The sequence below is a fragment of the Pollachius pollachius genome (assembly GCF_949987615.1).
Source record: "Pollachius pollachius genome assembly, chromosome: 5".
Lineage (NCBI taxonomy): Eukaryota > Metazoa > Chordata > Actinopteri > Gadiformes > Gadidae > Pollachius > Pollachius pollachius.
The window spans coordinates 4,849,255-4,871,995 of NC_136938.1; the positions used below are offsets into that span (position 1 = coordinate 4,849,255).

The window sequence follows — 22,741 nt, forward strand, 5'->3', positions numbered from 1 at the left end:
TTCTGGCGTGTAAGCGGAGGACACCTACCTTAGCCTGACATGTGACGACCGGGGGAAGAAGCAAGAAGAGGAAAAGAACCGGAAAAATCCAAGAGGGGAGGAGAGACGGCGAGAGAGAGAGAGAGAGAGAGAGAGAGAGAGAGAGAGAGAGAGAGAGAGAGAGAGAGAGAGAGAGACCAACAAGGGAAGAGAGAGCACGAGATCGCAGGCGGCGAGAGGAATCAATGAGACGCGCTGAGAGGGGTCGCAGAGGAAGGCAACTCTGACACAAATACACACGTTCACTCTCACACACACACACACACACACACACACACACACACACACACACACGCAGTCATCGGCGCCGGCATAGACACACACACACACACACACACACACACACACACACATGCCAAGGGACTGGAGCTAAGCCGGACGGCGTCGACCCACAGAGCAGCAGAATGAGTGCTTCCTGGATCGCCACGCACCTCCTCCACCGCCCACAGCGCTGCTCCCTCCACACGCCGTGAAGGGGGAGAGAGGGAGGGGGAGAGGGAGGGAGGGAGAGCCAGCGAGAGTCAGTGTGTGAGTAAGAGAGAGAGAGAGAGAGCAAAAGAGCTCCCCATGCACTCCTCTTGAGCCCTGCCTGCTGGGGGAGGAGGCGGAGGAGGAGGAGGAGGAGGTGACGGAGCAGCGATCTTCCACTGCCTCGAGGAGCGCTGACTGGGGGGGAGCCGGGGGAGGGAGGGAGGGGGAGGCACGCCGCGCCGCTCAAGGAAGACCAGAAGAACCGTGCGCACCCGCGAGAGAGAGCGTGCGAGAGACGAGCGAAGCAGAGTGACACAGAGACAGAGTGAGCGAGTTGTGAGAGAGAGTGAGTGAGCGAGGGGGGAGGGAGGGAGGGAGAGAGACAAAAAAAAACCGGGCGAAAGGGCAAGGCTTTTGTTAGGCTGTTGGAGAGGGGGAGGAAAAGAGAGAAAAAAAAAAGCACCATGTCTACAGTGAAGAGGCCAAGAGGAAGGGTAAGTGAGCCGCACAGAGAGCTGAGTGAGAGAGAGAGAGAGAGTGAGAGGGAGGGTGGGAGGGAGGGAGGGAGGAGGGGCTGGCAGGAACTGAGCAACTGAACAACCTCTTCTGCTACTGGTTCATGCTGCACCGCCGCCATCTTGAACGTATTGCTGTTTTCCTTTTTTCATTCCCCCCCCTCTCCCCACCCTCACCCCTACTCATTTGCTTAGCTGCGTGTATGTGGGCCTTATGTAGACACAGTAGCTCCACCGGATTCTCCCTTTTGTCGTCACCCCCTCCCTCCCCCTCTGCTCATTTCATGCCTTGTTTTTCCACTCTTTACAGCCTCGGAGCGATTCCACGCTGTGTGTCTTCCTGTTAGTGTGTGTTCCTGTTAGTGTGTGCCTGTGTCCTACTGTGGAGTGTTGACAAGGCTCGCTCTGCCCGTATATCTCTTTTAATGACTGTTCGCGGCCGAGCCACCGGAGAGCGAGAGAGCGAGCAAGTGGCTGGCCCACATAGCCTCCTTATCGTGTGCTTCTCCTGCCCTGGTCCCATTGTTTTTAATGGGACCGCATGCAGACAGATTGAAATCACTGCAGTGCTGGCAGCCTGTAATTTCAGTTATTTATAGATGTATCTCACAGCTGCAGCACTCTGTCCATTTTGGTGCATTTCATCTTCCGACTCTGCCTCTGTCGGTGTCCACGTCGCTGTCTTACTTTTCTGCTGAGCCTCCCCTCTTGTTGTCGTGTGTTGTTCTCTTCCGCTGCCTCTCGTTCTCCCCCCTCCTCGCCATTCTACTCCTGCCTCCCCCCCCACCCCGGCTCCCCCGTATTGCCTCAAACTTTAATAAGAACATTCCAGCGTGGAGCTCATTGGGTTTTAATCACCTTTTCATCTTGTTTCACCAAGAAACACAGCTTCTTGGGGGGAGGGCAGAGAGAGCGTGTGTGTATGTGTGTGTGTGTGCGTGGCTGACGGTGTGTTTTTATGTTTTGAATGAATGAATGAATGAATAAATCACTGCTTACATTACCCTCCCCCATTTTGTTTAAATCGTATGGTGTGTGAGAATTCAAGTGTGTGTGTGTGTGTTTGCGGGTTTGTCAATTCACGTGTGTGTGTGTTAGGGGTGTGTGTGTGCTTCTGCATTTGTGTGTGTGTTTTGCCGTGTTTAGTTGTGTCCAATAGTCTGTGCATTTATGGATAGTATATCTATGTGTGTGTGTGTTTGCACGTTGACGTGTGTGTGTGTGGTTGCATGCGGGCACTCGCGCAGAGGTCATTTATATGTAAATAATACATAGCAGTCTTGTCATGTATTATTCACATATTATTGCCCATCAGGTGCGCTGGATAATTTACGACTGCAACAGTCTCACAGTCTATGCTGGTGATCCCTCTTTAAACAGAAGGCCCACCAACAGGAACAGCATGTTAATGTGTTCCTGTTGGATTCAACAGAGTTCTGCTCCAGGGGTTCTTAGCAGTCGTCTTCTCAGGCTCGATGAATGACTTTGAAACGGGCCCTATCTTAAAACTCCCCAGTCATACCTCTGCTTATATTTGAGTTTGAGTTAAGGCCCCAAGCGAAACAGTTCTTGACTACATATATACCTCATACTATCTCATAATACATCTCATATTGTCATCGTGTTGACTCTAATGTTGGGTACACACAATGTTTGGATTTATGAAACGTCAGAGACCTCACGATAGCTTAGGATGAATTTGACTGTTTTGTTCATTAAGTGAGTGGAAGGAAACGATTTAGCCAACACAGTACACCACACGCCAAACGATTCAAAACAATATTTGAGATTTTGTATCAGTGAGACCCAGATCGCTAAATAACACTCTTGACATCCCACACACCACAGGATCATCTGGCTAAAACTCCCATGTTAGAACCTTCAACCAATCAGCGCTTTGCTGAGCAGAGTCAGAGGGGGAATCTGGCCCAGAATCTGGCTAATCATCCTGTGATGTCGACCCAGCATAACAAAACTAACGGACCGTTTGTGTCAGAAGGAACCGGTCCACCCTCACGTGTGTGTGTGTGTGTGTGTGTGTGTGTGTGTGTGTGTGTGTGTGTGTGTGTGTGTGTGTGTGTGTGTGTGTGTGTGTGTTGGTGTGTGTGCGGGCAATGCTGTGTATCCCCCCACACACAGACACAATGAGACACAAAGCAGACAAGGAGCGGTTTGCACAGCAGTTCAAAGATCTTTTGCTACCAAATAAACTTTCACTTCTCTGTTTTGAACGTAAGCCGTTCTCCATGTGTGTTATGTGCTCCTGCAGCATAATTACACCTGATCTCATGCTTCTGCCACTATTTCCTGTAACGGTAACAAAGCATGCATTGTGTCTCTCATCCAATGGCATGGCTGTGGGCCTAGGAAGCGATGCTGCTCGCCCCGACATTGCCCTGCGTTCCGACTTTCCCTTAATGTTCCTGCGCTGCGTGTTATGAAACGCGACCCCAAAAGCATGACGCACAAACCGGTTTTTGGGCCGCCCTTGCCCTTGTATTATTGTATGTTATTTTATTCCTGAGAGGAAACATCACCTTATATGGGCGCATCAAAGATAGCTCACGCAAAGCTAGAAACAACGGATGTCTTTTTTTGTTTTCGTTGCAGATAAGTGGAAGTCGATATGGAAATGGTGCAGAGTTTTAAAGTGTGGCAACATAGTGGATATGAACTTACATTTCTTCTGCAACAGCTCTTGCAAGTCTTCTTGTAATCTATGTGTGATTCTATTTGGGCACCTCTTTTAACATTATAATTCACTATCTTCCTCGGTTCTTTTGATTTGGTCTGATTAAGAAGAAGGGAGCTCATTGGGAGAATTGATATTGTTGTCGTATTGTTGTCGTATTGTACGTATTATTAAATCTTCCTTTCAAATATCTTTTTGGGGATACCTTCAATATCCCTTCCAATGGAAGTTATAATTATTAAAACACATGGTATTTGGAACCTACTGGAATGGGTTACTCTCCAAACAAGCCTATCAATGCATGCTTGGATTCCAACCAATTACCACCCAGTTGATACCAAAGAAACGCCCCTCCCTTCCCCGGTGAAGGTGAGTTAATGATTGAAGGCAGCAGGTGTTCTGATTGGTCAGTGTGACTGGCCTACCTTTAGTGTGCTCTATGTACGGCACGGTTAGCCACCACCACTCTAGCTCTCACGAGCCTCCCTGAGGTCAACACAAAGTGGAATTATAAAACCCACCTGCTTGTTGTTCCACCGTCCTTCCATAATGACATCACCCCTTTATAAGTGAGAGCCTGGTCAAGGCATCTTAAAGACCAGTCAGCGATGGCGTAGTAGACCGTTGAGACTCACCCCCCCCTTGTGTGTCTCTCTTTCTCTCTCTCTCTCTCTCTCTCTCTCTCTCTCTCTCTCTCCTACATCAGCCTCGCAAGAATGCCAACGGTCCCAGTAGTAACCAGCAGGTGGTCAGCCCCCCGCTGAAGAGCAGCTCGTCCTCTTCCTCGTCGTCGTCGTCCTCCTCGTCTTCGTCCTCCAGCTCTTCGTCGGAGAAGAGGAGCCAGCGGAGGGGGTCCGCCCCGCTGCCGCCGGCCCAATCGTCCCAGCAGGCGGCGCTGCTGCAGCAGCAGCTGATGGAGGCGACGGAGGACAAGCAGGAGAAGGCCAATCGCATCATCTCAGAGGCCATCGCCAAGGCCCGGCAGCGCGGGGAGAAGAACATCCCCCGGGTCATGAGCCCCGAGAGCTTCCCCAGCTCGTCGTCGGCCATGCGCAAGGCCCAGCGGGAGATGGAGCGCGAGCGCAAGGCCAGCAGCAAGGCCCGCGTTAAGAGCAAGTCCTCGAAGAAGGTCTGCATCGTGCCCTCCGCCAAGATCAAGCAGAAGGCCAAGATCGGGTATGTAGCACTTTCTGTTCCCCTCTGGGCCGCGGCGGTGTGAGGGTCTGACTGTGTTGTTTGTGTGCGGTGTGTGCTCGGAGTGAGGCATGGTTGTGGGTCTGTCTGTGTTGTGTTACTGTAGAGCATCGATTTGGGTCTGACTGTGTTGTCTGTGTGCGGTGTGTAGTGTGGAGCCTCATTGTGGGTCTGACTGTGTTGACAGTGTGTGGTGCATACTGTGAGTGAGGCATCGTTGTCGGTCTGACTGTGTTTTGTCTGTGTGCGGTCGACTCAGAAGATGTGTGTGTGTGTGTGTGTTTTGTTTTTGGATAATCCTTGGAAACATCGTTTTATGTTTTTTTTTGTTTCACCAGATGAATCTAAGATTTAGATTAATTTCCATTTTTCGAATTTTGAATTAGTATTCTTAACTTGAACCCTTATTCAGGAGCTTGACTTTTAAGGTTGCTAGCTTGCAGTTTCTGCGAGTGAAAAAGCGGTTGCTGAAAGGACAGTTCAAAGTTCAGTTGTATTTACAGCACACCATAAGAATAAACCAGACCTAGTTGCTGGTACAGACAAACAAGTTGTGTTTAGTGTGCGTGTGTTTGTTTAGTGTGTGTGTGTGTGTGTGTGTGTGTGTGTGTGTGTGTGTGTGTGTGTGTGTGTGTGTGTGTGTGTGTGTGTGTGTGTGTGTGTGTGTGTGTGTGTGTGTGTGGGGCGTGAGCAATGTAAAGGTTGCCGCTAGTGTAAGGGAGACTTGAGACTGCTGGCTCACTCAGGGGTCGACGCGGATCTATAGATCTATGCAGGGACATCAGTATCCAGGGCAGCCTTCACGTTTCAAAGTGTGCCTCTTGGCCCACAAAGCATGGATCTGGCCCTCAGCTCTGAGGGCCACCACTTTGGGTCGGTTCTCACACAGCGACTATAAACTACGTTTTACTAACCATGATGGTAAACATGTCCATTCCATATCTACTTCATGGTACCGTTTCGTTCTGCTGAGCATAAGGGGCTCTTCCCTTTAAGCTAAACATGTGATTCATTCATGTCTTTTGATTTAGCAGAATTGTGTGTGTGTGTGTGTGTGTGTGTGTGTGTGTGTGTGTGTGTGTGTGTGAGTGAGAGAAAATAACACCTTGACTGGCACTTTCTATGTTGACTTCCTGAAGCGTTTTTTTTCTCAGTTGCCACATCCCTTGATTTAAGCAACAATGTCACTGAAAGCAATGGAAGAAATAAACTGCATGTTTAGCTTAAGACTGCCATGGCCACGGCTGAGCTGGAAACGACTGAATAAATACATTCCCAAGGACAACACAGATTAGCTAATATGCCAGTCCCTTTGTGTAGTTGTACAGAGAAAAAGTACAGCATATCGCAAAACCACTTCTCATAAGGATGACCTACTTAGTGTGTGTGTGTCTGTGTGTGTGTGTGTGTGTGTGTGTGTGTGTGTGTGGCAGAATGTGGCCTACATGAGGAAAGGAACTCACTCACACACAGAATGGCCCAGTCTTTGGCGCTGGCTTTTGTTTCAATGGCCTTTTCATAACATGCGTTACGTCACACATTCCTGCCATTTTGAAACAAATTCACAGAGAGGGACGGTTGAGCTCGGAGGGACGACATAGGTCACGACCTGTATGTACTGCTTCTGGGAAATTAATCTTCAGCGTTTTACCTATGCTAAGAACCAGGTTTTGTTTCGGCTATCTTGCAATCTCTTCCACAGAGAAGTACAGGTTCTTCTTGTTGGTCAGGTGGCGGTGTTGTTTGTTAACACAGACCGGAGTGTAAGCACACTGAGCTCCAATCATTTCTTTGAAACGAGGTGGAGGGAGTCGGAGCTGAACGGTGGAGCCTGGCTGGCCTGCCAAAGGTTCCCAGGCTACTCTGCACCAGGGCTTTGCTGAGCCTGTTGTGTATCAAGACGCTGCCTTCATATTCAATTGAACTGCAGATAAAATAAGTCAAGTTACAATTAAATGGAGGCTGATGTCTTGCTGAGGGTTTGTACATTCCCAGTGAGATGGCCCTTTTTCTCTTTGTGTTTACTCCCATGTTGGATGGGTGGTGGTGTGTTATTCTTTTTCGTAAGAACTGGATAATTATGATTGCGATGGTTTGGCTCTTGAGTGATCACCGAAGTGTGTGTGTGTGTGTGTGTGTGTGTGTGTGTGTGTGTGTGTGTGTGTGTGTGTGTGTGTGTGTGTGTGTGTGTGTGTGTGTCTTTGTGTGTGTGTTTGCGTACGAGTGTGTGTCTGTGTGTATGTTCGTGTCTTTGTGTTTGTTTGCGTATGTCTTTCTTTGTGTGTGTGTGTGTGTGTGTGTGTGTGTGTGTGTGTGTGTGTGTGTGTGTGTCCAAGGATCTCTCATTAAATATGAATGCGTGGCGGCGGCTGCAGCTCACCGTCTCGGAGAGTCATTACTCCCGCCTGGCGCTGAGCTCTTCAAGGATACCCCAGCCTTGTAGTTTCATTTCTGCAACAGCTTGAGTGTGTTGCTGAGTTCTGTGCGTTTGGAGTGAGATTTCCTTGTGCTGCTGTTATTGTGGGCACAAGACAGACAAACAGGCAGGATTGATAGACAGAAGGCCGAAAGTCTTCCTCAAGACCTGTTCACCCTCCCTTGAAAAGCGAACCTCTTCCTGTGATCAGGTGAACAGTGCGTTCCGACCACATTGATGTGGTTAGCCTCCCTTCTGGGATAAACCGGGGTATCTTTATTGTTGTAGACGGCCACACACTAAGAGCTACCTAATGCTGTTCTTGCTGATGCTCTTCCCACGGTCATTAAAGGAAATTCAACAACAGAACGAAGAACAGAAGGAAACCAAAAGCATAGCATTTTCCTGATGAACCACTCACGTTAATGGCGTTCTTGTAGTGACATAAGGTCTATGACGTAAACATGTTTACTCAAACATGGCATGACATAACACAGCATAGCCTAACACATTTTTCATTTTATTGAATGGATTTATGTCATTTGCATAACTGGCAAACCTCCCTGCTGAAAAAAACGCTTCACATCGGATATCTTTCCTGCTGTCTGCCCCCTAACCTCTTTCCATTTCCCCCCTCAGTTTTGAATATTAGTTCTTCCCACTACGCTGCAGGCTTTGAATGCACCATTTCCTCCAGGCAGCCATGTTGTGAATGTTTAACGGTATAAACCAGTGTTATGTACACTTGGTATTAGAGGGGGATAAAAATCTAAACAAAATGGTGCTCATGAGATCAATTACAAGATAGAAAATGGGGGTTTATGTGTAGCATGTTTACTGCAGCATACAGCTATTCATATCTCAAGCTCGCCTGCTTTCCTCTCGTCTAATCTCTCCCTCACTGGCTCATTTGGGGGAAATATGGAAAGCTGTTCCATTAATAATATTTTTTTCTTTAAAGCCTATCCGGGATATAGATTTGGGTGCAATCAATGATGCAACAACTCGCTAACAATATGAAGTGTGTGCCTGCATGCGTGCGTGTATGTGTGAGCGTGCGTGTGCACATGTTTTACATGATTGGGTTTCTGAGAACACCCACACGAAGGTGTCTAATGCATGCACGATGGAGATTGATAGAGTTTGCTGTGAACCTATCCCTTTTCTTTAAAGTCAACCTTAACTGGAGCAGATACCACACTCGGTAACACACTCAAATCCCTTGTGTGGCTGGATGTGCTGTGCTAGTATTTATCCTAACAGAGTGATTTGTTGCTACTCTACCTACTACCACCGGTGGTGCGCTGTGTTGAGATTGAGATTACAAACCTCCATTCACAAGAAAGGGGGATTTTCTAGCATGGGCTGTTGCCACCGTTGTAATAAGCCCTTCAGGATGTGAGAGTGAGACACGCACACACACACACACACACACGCATAACATAAAACACTGAGCAACACATTTTGACAGTGACCAAACCAAACCACATGATCGTCGACACGGAGATAGGCCTACTTGCAGCCAATGACAGCTTTATCAAAGACGTCTGAGCATACAAACTCTTCCATTGTCCCTTAACGCACTTGTATGTGATGCAAACATGCGTAACCAGCACACCGTGTGCTGCCAAGTAGGGCATGAGCTGTGGCAACGCGGACGACATGCCTCTTCCCAGTTTAACCACAGCAAGCCCAGGCTGGGAATACACTGGACGTCCTAGTGGGTCGTCGTGGCCTGTGTGTAGCACCACGACGTCGAGGGTGCCAACAAGTCCACGTTTGGCTCGTGTACGAAGGGCTCAGGCCTTCTAGCCCTCCGGTACACATCCCAGTATGCAGATTCTCGCATGGCTAGCGTTGTGATTCTGAAACGTGTTTTTAATTCATGGCTGCTGCCGCTGCTGTGAGGGCGTCCGACGTCGCATTCACAGCCCTGCCTTGGCCGTACGGCGACTGGTAGGACGCTCTGGACCCGCTATATTCAGCTGTCTTTCTAGGTGACACTGTTATCCTGCTATTCCAGACCGCTCCTGCCCGGGTGTACGCGGGAATGCTCTGCCTTGCGCGGCCTGCACGTATATTCGTACGTCTCACCGCTCCCCGGGGTTACTTGGCTGCTGCTGTGGCCGTGGTGGAGCGTGCCGCTGTCTGTTGTTCCCTGGTGGTATTATACACAGGATGTGATGTCATTGTAATTACCAGACCAGCCACCCACACAGACGGATCAGCCCCCCGCGGTTGCCTGGCAACCTAAAGTGTCATCACCAAGAGGATTTGTACGGTTCAATACCGTCTGTAGGAGCGCGGGCCTATTCTTTAGGGGTGTCTCCGCGTCGATCCAGCGTGTCTCTCTCTCTCTCTCTCTCTCTCTGTCTCTCTGTCTCTCTGTCTCTTGTTTCCCAAACAGCCGTTATAACTGTATATAGATTTAGATCAAACATATTGACATGGCTCTTATTGGCTTGCTGTTGGTTACTTTCAGACTGACGATATAGAGAGAGATGCCTTGCATCAAAGTAAATGGTTCTTCGGGCATCACGTTAATTAGGATTGATGGTCAAGTAGGTAGGGGCGGTTTTCCTGCGTACTACTTTTGAAAAATCTTGTTTTAAAACAAAGTGTCGTATCTATGTAGATTCTTTGCTCTCTGATGAACTGATCTAACTGTACTGAGCGAATGTAGCTGGCTGGTCGCTGGGTTCCTCTTAAATGAAGTTCAGTGGGGAAGGACGGACGGAGGGATTAGGGTTTTGTTGTGGTTGGGTCAAGCCGACCGGTAGCTTTCTACTGAGTCATGGTCGTGGCGGGCTTAGAGCGCTGAATGCTGAGCAAGGTAGACCATGGTGTCAGGGTCTGGACAAGACACAACAAGCTGCTGGCGTGTGTTTGTGTGTGTGTGTGTATGTGTGTGTGTGTGTGTGTGTGTGTGGGTATGGGTGGACCGGGTGTAATTATTGTGTAAATGATTGATTACAATTGATAAACAAAACGCTGGTTTCTAGCGAGAGCTCATGTGTATATTTATCGTGCCAATTTATTCTCCATGTCGAATAATCTCCGAAAATAAATGTTTTTCCAATAGGAGCATGCGTGTTGATGAACAACAGTGTGGATATGTTTCCCTCTTCCCCATTACGAGACTGGGGTAACCGACACAAGCTTAGGGAAAATGGTTCCACATAACCCATAATGAATGAATGTTTAAATAAGGTAATAATTTAAGTTTTATCTCATTAGCCCTACCATGGGATCACATAATGGCTAGTGTCTTCCTTTTTTCATTCTATACCTCCCAATATTTGATTTAATTTCTCCTCGTTTCTAACTGCCATCTATTGCAGCTGTAGCCCCTTAGATGCTAAATGCTAGATGCTATCACAGCATTCTTTGTTCGAGTTCAGCAAGCTGCGACCTGGTAAAAGTGACTCGATTACCCTTTACAGATAGCCTAAGGATTATATTTGGTAATACGGTCTTGTGTGTCGTGTTTGCAACTCTCTACATCCTGAATTCATCAAGGCTTATAGAGACCTATTTGGTGACGAGAGAGTCGTCAAACAAGTTGGCGTTCATCTGTGCTCTTAATAAACACTAGTAGTCTGCTGTTGGTGCCTGGTCACTGTGGTTGCATCGGATATGCGGCCTTCCCCCTAACCCTTAGAAATCATAATACTTCCTGTTCAAATTATTTTGTTCTAGACCAAGACATGAATGCATTCAAGTCTGCTTCTATGCAGATGAAGTGTAGAATTAGTTTGGCTCATTTGCTGCGATTTTTTTTTTTTTATGTGTTCCTATATGTTCCAGTTTTATATTTTGAAGGTGTGGCCATGCACACTGTTCTTAAGTCTTACTGTATTTAACTCTGTCCTTTCTTAAATGTTTGGGTAAAACTTCCTTTTCTCACATGGCTCTTCGGCACGTTGTGGACGCGTGATTGGTCCAATGTGAGGTTTGCCACTCCCTTTCTGTTATTCTCCGTACATCTCTGTTGTTGGGATGAGAAGAAAGCCCCTTGAAGCTTTTTCAGTAGGGTTGTTTCAGCTTGTGTTACAAGGCTCCTTTCTGCGTCTGTGGATCCAGAGGATCATCTCTGGTGGACCTCCATCAGGCTCCTAAGAGAGGAATGATGAGAGTGGATGAGAAGAGAACAGTTTATTTGGAAGCAGATATTGTGTTTGGAGCTGACGAGTCGGGTCTCGTGAGCCCAGATATAGAGCCACTCAGGGGCTGTTGAAACTGACAGAACAGACAAATGCACTGACACCAGACTTGGGTCTAGAGACACACACAATCATACACAAGCACACACCCCCCCCCACACACACACACACACACACACACACACACACACACACACACACACACACACACACACACACACACACACACACACACACACACACACACACACAAACACACACTCTCAGCTTAAACGCTGTTGTACTACATACAGGAAAGAACAAATCCCCCAGTTTATTTGTGCTACTTGTCTGAATGTGTGACATCCAAACCGACTTCCCCATGCGGAGTCCTGACTTATCAACACGCCTCTCATGCTACAACTATTGGCCAAATGCGTTTTCTTTGCCAAGCGATAATGTTTCCTTTTGAAGATGGCATGGAAATACATACTAGCGGAGCGTTGTTTAATTTTAAGGCATCACGGAAAATGACATACAGTGAATTATTTAATGCCTCCATTGTGTGCGTGTGTGTGTATTTGCTTTGACATATTGAGGGGGGATAATATATAATATTGTATCTTCATATATTGTCTAACGTTTTTTATATTGTATGCCGAGGTACAGCAGGCTGCCTCTCACTAGATGAAGAGAGAACGTGATTGAACGGCTCAGGTTTGAATTATTTCCATTTTCTCCCCTCCAGGAAAATTGTCATCAAGATCGGAAAGAAGAAGAAACGAAAGGCCGAGTCCTCGGACGACGACGACGACCCTCCCCAGAGGCGCTCCTCCAAAGACGACGACGCGGTGAGATGGGAGACACCAGCGAACAAAACGCAAATTCATACATGATCAATAATCAATAATAGAGCGGCCACTGCAGCCTGGCATATTGCTGTCTGACACCCGGCTTTTATGTAGTAGTTGAACGACGTTGTTGCTATCAAACCATATCATTCTGGCAGATATTTAGAGGCTGCTTTATTCTGAGACTGCTCATCAAACAATGGCAATGAAGAGTTCAGTGGAGGGGAAGTTCTTCCTCCTAGACACCCAAAACAACTCCCCAGAAGTATCTCTTCCGTCGATAAGTGTTGCATTGTAGGTGTGGAGCTTTTATAGTGCTGTGTGGACAGATTTGATGAACAGGTGTGATGGATTTTTCCAACCAATCAGAAGAGGTTCCCTGATTGGTTAGAAATTAAGTGAGAGCAGTCTAAATGCGTAATTGTCTCATGCAGCCCAGTCACGTCGGTATTCTCACGTTTCACTCATTAAGAGCTGACGAATGGGGATGGCATTCCTAACAAATGACACTTAAATTAATCATCGGAGCTATCGCTTGAAATGATAGCTCTTTGATCATAGGGTGTAGATCTTACCTAGCGACAATTATTCAAATAATTATTAAGAGAACTAATGCATCCCACAGAGACATATTTCATGTTGGATCTAATTAGCGAACTGAAAACCTTGATGGGCTGATGCTCTGTGTCGACGATCCAATAAAAGTATTAAAAAGCATAACAGGCTGTGTTTACTCTGCGTTCACGCTCTGTCATTAAGCGGCCTTCAGTGGGGGAACAAGTGGGGAGCTACCCGGTCCGAGTCAAGCAGTGTTTACTGAGAACTGAAATACCAAAACAATGGTGTTTGAAGCATGGCAAACGGGGGGGATCACCGGTCCGGGTCCAGCCGTTAGCAACCCTTGAACCTGGAGAGTTCAGGGTCTGAAGCGGCGGCATGTGACTCAGGAGGTAGAGCGGGGTTGGCAGGTAACCGGAAGGTTGCTAGTTTGATCCCCGGCTTCTCCTAGCCGAGTACCGAGGTGTCCCTGAGCAAGACTTAACCCTGACTGCTACTGACTCTGCTGTCGGTGTGTGAAGGTTTGCATGAATAGGTGAAGTTAGGCAATGATGTAAAGCACATTGAGTGGCCACTGGTTAGGAAAGCGCAATATAATGTGTGTCTGTCGCGCCTTGCTTTAGATCGCTTAATCGCACAGCGTCTATTAGGACTTTTTTGAGTCAGTGTGCTTCGAGGACATTGACGTAAACAAATCAACATAGGCATTGATTATGCCCACAGCCCCTGGTAGTGGGGCCAGTTATTCTCTGCCTCGGTAGGGCATCGTTGCTGCTCTTTAACGCTGAATGGCGCTGCGTTTGTTCCTTACGCTGATGACGTCAAACGCTTCTGCATGCTCTCCCATCAATCAGAGTTTTGTCTGAGCTGATTTTTTGAGCGTGGGAAAACTGTACATAATCAGACAGAACAGAGATCTGTACATACAGAACAGAGATCTCCACGGAGAGAGAGGCCACTGTCGGATTACACAGGTGTATTATTTTAAAGTCAAGGAAGGCACATTATTTACTTGATGAAATTCCCTTCACTTCCCGACAGCAATCAATAAATCAAATGCTCTGACAGAAAAAAAGAGACACTCTGGCCTACTTGTCTGTCTAACTACCTACCTTCCTAGCTACCTGTGTGTACTTTGCCCATGCACTCATTGTCTATGCAGACCTATCGCTGAAACTAGAGAGCTAGTCACATGATTATGGGGCGTGGCTTTAGAGTGATGCCTGAGGGAGGAGGGGAGGGATGTTTTTCGTATGTAATTTCGAAAAACTAGCTGACTCTAGTCGGTTCCTCCAAATTACCCTAGATTTACTGATGGTGTATTATATAAGGCCATATAAAAGAAGGCTCATTATATAAGGTAAATAATAGCCTATGTTTTCTGTCAAATGGAATGCAGATGCTGACATGTACAGACGGAAACAATGTCCTTTTTCCACAGACTTTAACCGTGAAAACGTTCTTGTTTTTACCGGCTCTCTGTAATTTAGCAGAGGCGCTGTGCCTCGCCTAGAGACATATGGGGGGGAAACCCCACGTTTCCATTCTCTCTCTCTAAATATTAACCATGGGATGAGCCAAGAACCCACATGTCGCAGGTTGCTTTTTCAATCCCCGGCTATGGCTACTCTCTGTTCTCTCTTTCCATCCCCGTGTTCTCTGTGTCTCCGTTATGGCCCGTAAAAGAACCCCTCCGTTGCACTGGTACCACTCTAATTCATCCTTAGCCCCAGCAGCCTTCCCACTAGCGGTGGGGGAAAGCTAGATCTGGCACCTCAAGAGGAATTCCCCTCTGGTTCACCCGTAGGTCATGTGGGCGTCTATATAGTCAAAACCCAGAGGTGTTTTGCTTCTTTCCACCGTCAATGACTGCGGAAGAGGGGCTGCATGTGGCTCAGGAGGTAGAGTGGGTTGGCTGGGAACCGGATGGTTGCTAGTTCGAGTGAGGTGTCCCTGAGCATGACGCCTTATCCTCACTGCTCCCGATGAGCTGGCTGTCGCCTTGCATGGCTGACACTGCCGTCGGTGTGCGAATGTGTGCATGAATGGGTGAACGTGAGGTAATATTGTAAATGCTTTGAGTGGCCGCTGGTTAGAAAAGTGCTATATAAATGTAGTCCATTTACCATTTAGAGAAGAGCACCTTACCTCTGTAATACAGCCAACCGAAGCAGGTTTACAGCAAGGCACTGGTTCTTATTGCTACCGCCACTCTGTTACCGCATAGCACCCTGCTGCAAATGAAATGTTTGAATATGTCTGTTATTAATATCGTAGCCTGGTCTCAACACGAAAGCGAGTATGCGGCAAGGTCCTAATGTATATGACCGTCGCTAAGGGCAATGGCTGGCATTGATCCGTTGAACCCTCCCGGATGTGCATAAAGGTCTAGCGTCAGCATGCAGGTGGGCTCCGGGTGGGATTGTGTGGGGCGGACACGCCACCAAATGCTCTTTAATGTATTGGAGATTAAATCGCCGGCACTCGCACAACATGGGCAGTCCAGGATGGAGGATGGAAGGGATTAATATAGGATTGCAACGCACTTTTGCATCAGTTATGTCCACTACCAATGCACTACCGACTGCATTTATATAGAGCTTTTCTAACCAGTGGCTACCCAACCTAACCCTTTACAATATTTCCCAACATTCACCCATTCATGCACACATTGACACACGGCGGTGTCAGCCACACAAGGCGACAGCCAACTCGTAAGGAGCAGTTAAGAGTGAGGTGTCTTGCTCAGGGAAACCTCAATCACCTCGAGGAGCCGGGGATCGAACTAGCAACCTTCCAGTTACCAGCCAACCCGCTCTACCTCCTGAGCCACATGCAGCCCAATACTTATAACCATCTTCCCAGAAAGCTGCAGTCCTGCCCACATATGTACTTTTTCTCCACGCATCCAAACAGCACCGTCCCAGGATAATTATACGTTCCTCTGAAGGGTTTGTGTTTTCTTTAGAAGGGAATTAAACCTACACGCAGTGACTGTTGTTGATTAAAAGAACAGAGCGATCATTATTCACACTCCTAGCTCTGGTGCGCGGCCCGTCTAGTTGTTGAGGATTAATGCTGATGCCCTCTCTGCCTCTCGACTACCAGTCGCCGCTACGCCTCTGTCTGGGAGGGACATAATTATGCCAACAGTATTACACGATTTAGCCTAATTAAAACGGCCTGCTGATGGCTCATTTCAGCCTCTGGTATAGCTTTATTATTTTTTACTGAAACCAGATTCGCTGTGGTTAAACGTCAGGCAAATGGGGGGTTAGCGCTCTAAACCAAGGGTTGACCTTAGTCATCGATTTCCACGGCAGCTGGCCAGACTGAGTCAGGGCCTCTGATGTCATGAGCACATCTCCCCTCCTCCGGTGTCTTGTTCCCTGGATTTGTCTCTACGTCATCCATTGCTGATTTTGATTTTGGTGTCCCGGCTAGAAATGTCCCGATTCACAGATACGCATTAGTCCCTGATTTTAAATGTTAACGATGCAAGAGTATCTGTTGCTGATGCCCCAAATGATCCATAACAAGTTTAAAAAAGGGGAATGTACCATTATTGGTGAATGCTTGAAATCTGCAGAATGACATTGTGAGCTGAGTTTTTGTATGTAAATGTAATTACAATGAGTTAAAGGGTAAGGTTCTTTGGTTAATTACCTCATGTTTTCTGTAATTTTATTTTAAATGTTAACGCCTTTATAGGCTCTTTTGCACCACTGAGGATTTATTCAGATTCAAAATGGCTGCTTTATTTTCCTTAATCCCGCCAACATGATTAGAGATGGATTGTTTGGATTCGTGGCTCGTGGTTGTACCACTCACTTCAGGTTAAGACATCAATTCACCCTGATGCAGGTAGAAAACTGCCAGTCACATAACCCAATATGTTCTCCAACTACATACAGAGGTGTGTGTGTGTGTGTGTGTGTGTGTGTGTGTGTGTGTGTGTGTGTGCGTGTGCGTGTGTGTCCATATCTGCTCTTGGTGTATGTGGGACGGGCCATCTTAGGTTTGTGTGTACCTCCAAAGGGACACCTAATTAAATCAGCTCGCTATCGTTTGTTGTTGATTAACTGCACATTATCATTAGTGGAGGCTTGTGTATCGACGCTGGATGCAGCGTTGCCCACGCAGACAATCATTACAAAGGCTCAACAGGAAGGCAGAGTGGCATCGGAGCTTATTTGATAGAGCCCGCGTTCAAAGCCCTCAGAGTCCAGGGTTGATGTCTTGTTTTTTGTTTTTTTGTTTTTTTTTGGGCCGGGTATGACCGGGCTGTTTGTGTGCTGCTGGGTAGGGTAAAAGACTCTCCCTCTACAGCTCCTTTTGGAGAAACTCCTTGCGGTAGTGGCTCTTATGAACCAGAGGGTTAAAGCAAACACTAAGAAATGGGACATTATTCACCTCGTAAACGGGTTGTACGGACATTGAAAAATGAGGAAAATATAGTAAATAGTTGACGTGACATACAATTTACTTCCTTTTAATTTATTTTCTGCCAAGATATCATTACATTTGTGTGCCTCGCGTTGGCGGGCATCGTTCAAATGAAAGTCAAAATGCATTCTGGGATCCTTCTTCTACTTCAAAGCTAGCATCTGCTTTCACTCCATTTGTAGGGCCATCTGGAGGGCCGAACGCAGGCTACTGTACTCACTTCCCACTGAAACAGGCCCAGGCCTGGCACCGGCACATTGTGTTCAATGAATAACACACTTCTGGCTCAGAGACTAAACCTCTAGAAGAGCTCTCCGACTCACTTCTTCTGTGGTATTTTTGTTTCTCCCTGCAGAAGCGTCGCTCCAACCGGCAGGTGAAGAGGAAGAAGTACTCTGAGGAGCTGGAGGCCCGGCTGTCGGACGAGGAGGTGAAGGTCATCGTCAAGGCCAAGAAGACCAGCACCGCGGTGCGCAAGGAGCCCGCCGTCCAGCTCTTTGTGGTGAGTCGCTGTGCACCGGCAATGCAAAACTCAGTGGATTATGGACGCATGGTTCTGTCTACAGCGAAAACCCTGCTGTTTGGAAACGAGATTGGTTTTCTTATTCAGCCTTTTGAATAATTTTTCTACTCCTTCGTAATGGTGTATCGTTGTGTATTTACCTGATTTCTCCCGGCCTAAAAGCAGTAGCTGCTGGCTTTATCTGCAAGACTATTTGTGGGGAGCTTTAAAAGGCAAGAGCAGTATTTTTAAAGAGCTAAACCTGTAGACTGGGAGGGCATGTTTGAGAAGGATGGAACATGAACATGAAGAGGATCTGCTGTACTTTATATTGTGTGTGTTTGCAAACGCTTAATGTGTATTTTATTGAATGTGTTTTCCAAACACATTAATTTACACAAAATTCTGTATTGCACTCAAGGAATCCTGCAGTCTTTATTTCATATCATTGTCAATCAATTCTGCATTCGGTTTCATCACCCTGCTAGTGTTTAGAGCCAAGATGGCCACCGGTTGAATAAGGCCATTGAGACTTTCATGTCCATCTCGGCGTACAGTGAACCTTCTTACATTCATGCTTCTCTCATCCCTGCAGGAGAATCCCAGTGAAGAAGATGCAGCCGTTGTGGACAAAGTGATGTCATCCCGCATGATCAAGAATGAGGTAGATCCAGACTTCCTCCCTGGCACCCCCATTCTAGAACTGATATCACAGTGGTTCCCCTTTTTGATTTGTGTGCAAATGGCTCCGTACAACCGGTTGGTATTTAGATAAAAAGGGAACTGGGAGAGCAGCATGAATTCAATAAAGGATGCCAAGTGACGCGTTATTTGGCAGGCATTTTGGTCTGTTGAATTCCGAGCTGGTTACTGATGGGCCACTATGTAACATGTACATAATGGAAGAATGTAATGCCCGTTTCTCAATGTAAATCTATCATGAACCAAGTGCCACAATGGCTATTGAAACAATGTGCAGTAAGTGAGTTATGTCTAATGAGTCTTATGTTCTGTCTCTCCATAGGTCTCTCCTGGGGTTGTTGTGGAAGTGGAGGAGTACTTTGTAAAATACAAAAACTAGTAAGTCACAATTCACCCACCTTGCCTACCTCAGAGCCCATAAATAGTAACATTCCATGGTGGATAAAATAATAATAAAAAATGATATAATTTGTACCTTTTAATAGGCGCGCTTTGGTAAAACACATTTCATTACCACTGTGTCCCACCAAACAATTACTTTTGTGCTGGCAGGCAATCTATCATTAGACCTGATTTCGGCATATTTCCCCGAGCACATTTCAGTGCCTGTCGTTCCTGAATTGAACCGTTTTTTTTAAATAAATGACGCATTTGACTCCATCTCTCAGTGTGCACGGTTCAGAGAAAAAAAAAAATCATTAAACACAAGGAAATAATAAAAAGGGCTGTGGCGTGATAAGTGGGTTCCCTCGGAGAACAGCGAGACGCTGATTTGAAAGGTGTGTTTTACTGGTCTCTGTGTCTGTGCTCCTCTCCTCGCGGCAAACAGCTCCTACCTGCACTGTGAGTGGGCCACAGAGCAGCAACTGGAGAAGGACAAGAGGATCCAGCAGAAGCTGAAACGCTTTAAGATCAAACAGGCTCAGAGGGCCCTCTTCTTCGCAGACGTAAGCCGGCCGTGTGAAGTTTATTATGTGTGTGTGTGTGTTTCCGTGTGTGTGTGTTTGGGGGCCTGTGTGTGTGTTTGTGTATGTGTGGGTGGGCCTGTGTGTCTGTGTGTGTGTGTTCGGGGGCGTGCGTTTGCACCCGTGTGTGTGTGTGTGTGTGTGTGTGTGTGTGTGTGTGTGTGTGTGGGGGCGCACGTGTCATTGTTCTTGCCGCCATGTTTGTGCACCAGTGATCTGCACAGCTAGACACTCACTTGGTGAATGTATGTTTACACAATGTATGTTCTCACATACATGTCCGTAATATTACAGAGAATGTCATGCCTCAAGCATATGTGTGTATGTGTGTGTGACACAATATGTCTAATGAATTGTGTGTGAAGTCGCTTTGAATATGTGCCAGCATGTACGCACATCTGCGTGCATTTGTTTTTAAATCTCTGCGTACACACACTCAATTAAGAGCAGTGAGGTTTGGTTCACATTCCAGATGGTGTGTGGGAAGCAATTTCTGTTTATTTTTTCTCTCTCTCTAATCTCGTCCTCGCTCTCTCGCTCGCCCGCCCTCTGTCCCACACAGATGGAGGAGGATCCCTTCAACCCTGACTACGTGGAGGTAGACCGGGTGCTGGAGGTGTCCTACTGTGAGGACAAGGACACAGGGGAGGCAAGTGCACGGCGCGTGTTGTATCTATATAGGCCTAGAGCTGTCATTGAGGCGAGGGCTCTTACTGCTGAGCTGAACACATTTTATTCTACCATTAACCCGGTGTTAAACCCACATATGACGAATGAAACCGAAACCGATGTACACCACTCAGCGTGTGTGCTACAGCACAGGGACGTACATTGCAGTTGTGTGTGCGCGTGTGGCGTGCTCTATTCCTCCTCCATTTTCTTGTGTGTTCTACGTCCACAAATGTGGCCCTGCGCTGAGCTCCCTCTCGGCCCCGGGCCGCGGCCTGCTCCGCGGGGCTCGGTGTCACCATGTCTCTGTGCTCTCCCGCCCAGGACCTGGTCTACTACCTGGTGAAGTGGTGCTCGCTGCCCTACGAGGACAGTACCTGGGAGCTCAAGGCAGACGTGGAGCAGGGCAAGATCGAGGAGTTTGAGCAGCTGCAGGCTATCAAGGCCGACGTGCGACGGGTGGTAAGGGACACACACACGGGCGTGCGCACACACACACACACACAGCAACACATGCGCACACGCGCGTTCGACCGCACGCGCGGACAGCCGCACGTGCGCGCGCACGCAAGCACGCGCGCTGACCCTCACATACTCCCACACTCGTGCACATATACACAGGGACACACAGAACCGCATGTGCATCCACGCACGGACATACTCACACACACGCTTCTTTTCCCAGGGATTCAACTCTTGGCTTTTACCAAATATTATAATTCCCCAAAAGTAAAAAGAAATTCATTTAATCCTCTTTTTATCCTGTTCCTCACCTGCTTAGTTTCTCTCATTGTGTAATTGTTCCCTGCTGTCATCGGGTTCTGTTTCTGAATCTATTCCCGTTTTTATTTTCTTACTCCGTCTCTGTTACATGTGCCTCAGGCATCAGCTATTTAATATTATGCATGCAATCCTAGATCCGTCGAACGCTTTCTGCTACGAGAATACTAGAATGAACACGCAGCCTCTCCGATGATCTGGGAACTAATGGTTCTAGCCTGATTATGCTAACTATTATGCTAATTCTGAGGCTCATTATAATGCTGTCTGGTCCCAGGTCTTGTCTCATCCCGGTCTTACAGTTTGAATAAAGTTTAAAAAGTTTTCCATCTCACTTCCTCCTGATTTATGTCTTTTATTTACTTTCCCTTTTTGGTATATCGACTCATTCATGTTATTGATAGGATCCTTGCTGATCTATTTATTTCCTGCACCAAACTGTGTACAATAAGAAGGATCCCAAAAAAGAAAGCAGCAATCAACGTGCATATGAACCCATGTTGGCCATGTGGGAACAGGCTCTTAATGCCATGTGATGGTGTCTCTCTCTCCCAGGAGCGTCCTCCAGCCAACCTGTGGAAGAAGAGGGATCAGTCCAGACAGTACCGCAACGGAAACAGCCTCAGGGACTATCAGCTGGAAGGGGTGAACTGGCTCCTCTTCAACTGGTACAACAGGTCAGCGTTACGTGCACGCACACGCAGTTTGTGGGACTCCCGACGGTACTATTGCATCTTCAGTATACGTACAAAGACAACGATGGGAGAGAGGCGCACGTGCGAGCCCACCCACAACACACGCACGTGCCCACACACACAAGCACACACACACACACACACACACAACGTCGCCACACAGACGGGCCCTGGTTCTCACTCACTTCAGATCTCTTCTCCGGTCTCTTCTACCACATGTCATCATGTGTCTATCTGTTAGCAGAGGTGGTTGGCTCCACGGTCCTGGCGTGCATACCCAGTGCTAGGCCAAACTAGTATACGGACGAAAATAACACACAGTGGGGCATCAGTGCTGTTTGACTGGACCTCATAGTCGTAAACACCTGCGTATTTGAACTCGTCTCTAGGTCACATGCTCATTCAGGACATCCCATTGGCTGCCGCTGAATACACAATACTCGGGGGTTGACGATGGAGGGCATATATTTATGCACGTCAACAATATCCATTGTGTGCTCCGTTCCACGGAAGGAGAGGAAACACCTCGGCCCCAATTCAGCAGGCGTCATTTCGCGCGATGGCCATTCCCTAAAGGCATGACGTCATCCATGATGTCATGCGTGACATCGTGGATGACGTCATGCCGTTTAGGAACAGCCATGACATAGTCTGTAGCAAAGTGTGTGTGTGTGTGTGTGTGTGTGTGTGTGTGTGTGTGCGTGCCTCGTTATCCGCTGGGCCCTAAACGATGAATAATGAATGTGGTTTCCGCCGTCGGCTGAGCGGAGGATTCTCCCCCCGCGCTCCAGGCAAATAACGTCTGGAGGAGGTCGATCACGGCCGCACCTCGGCCCGCCGACACGGGCACCGCTGCTTTGCATTTGTGTGTGTGTGTGTGTGTGTGTGTGTGCATGCACTCTTCTGAGACTGTGTGTGTTTGGTTACCTTGTGTGCGTGTGTGTGCATGCTCTCTTTCGAGTGTGTGTGTGTGTTTGGTTACCTTGTGTGTGTGTGCATGCGCTCTTCTGAGTGTGTGTGTGTGTGTGTGTGTGTGTGAATATGCCCACGCAGTGGGATTCATCAGGACTAAAGAGCTTCTTAGTGGGCCAGTGGGAATAGCCG

At 47.5% G+C, this 22,741-nt stretch overlaps 1 protein-coding gene across 1 annotated transcript in view; it reads left to right on the top strand.

Annotated features, from left to right (window-relative positions):
- Positions 1-22,741, top strand: part of chd9 (chromodomain helicase DNA binding protein 9) — a 78,340-nt gene that overhangs the window by 19,674 nt on the left and 35,925 nt on the right. The window contains exons 3-12 of the mRNA XM_079736463.1: positions 4,424-4,893; positions 12,218-12,320; positions 17,680-17,826; positions 18,422-18,490; positions 18,851-18,906; positions 19,358-19,475; positions 20,056-20,142; positions 20,487-20,624; positions 21,498-21,619; positions 22,214-22,286. Of these exons, the coding sequence (XP_079592589.1) occupies positions 4,424-4,893; positions 12,218-12,320; positions 17,680-17,826; positions 18,422-18,490; positions 18,851-18,906; positions 19,358-19,475; positions 20,056-20,142; positions 20,487-20,624; positions 21,498-21,619; positions 22,214-22,286 (1,383 nt within the window). The remainder of the gene's footprint in view (positions 1-4,423; positions 4,894-12,217; positions 12,321-17,679; positions 17,827-18,421; positions 18,491-18,850; positions 18,907-19,357; positions 19,476-20,055; positions 20,143-20,486; positions 20,625-21,497; positions 21,620-22,213; positions 22,287-22,741) is intronic.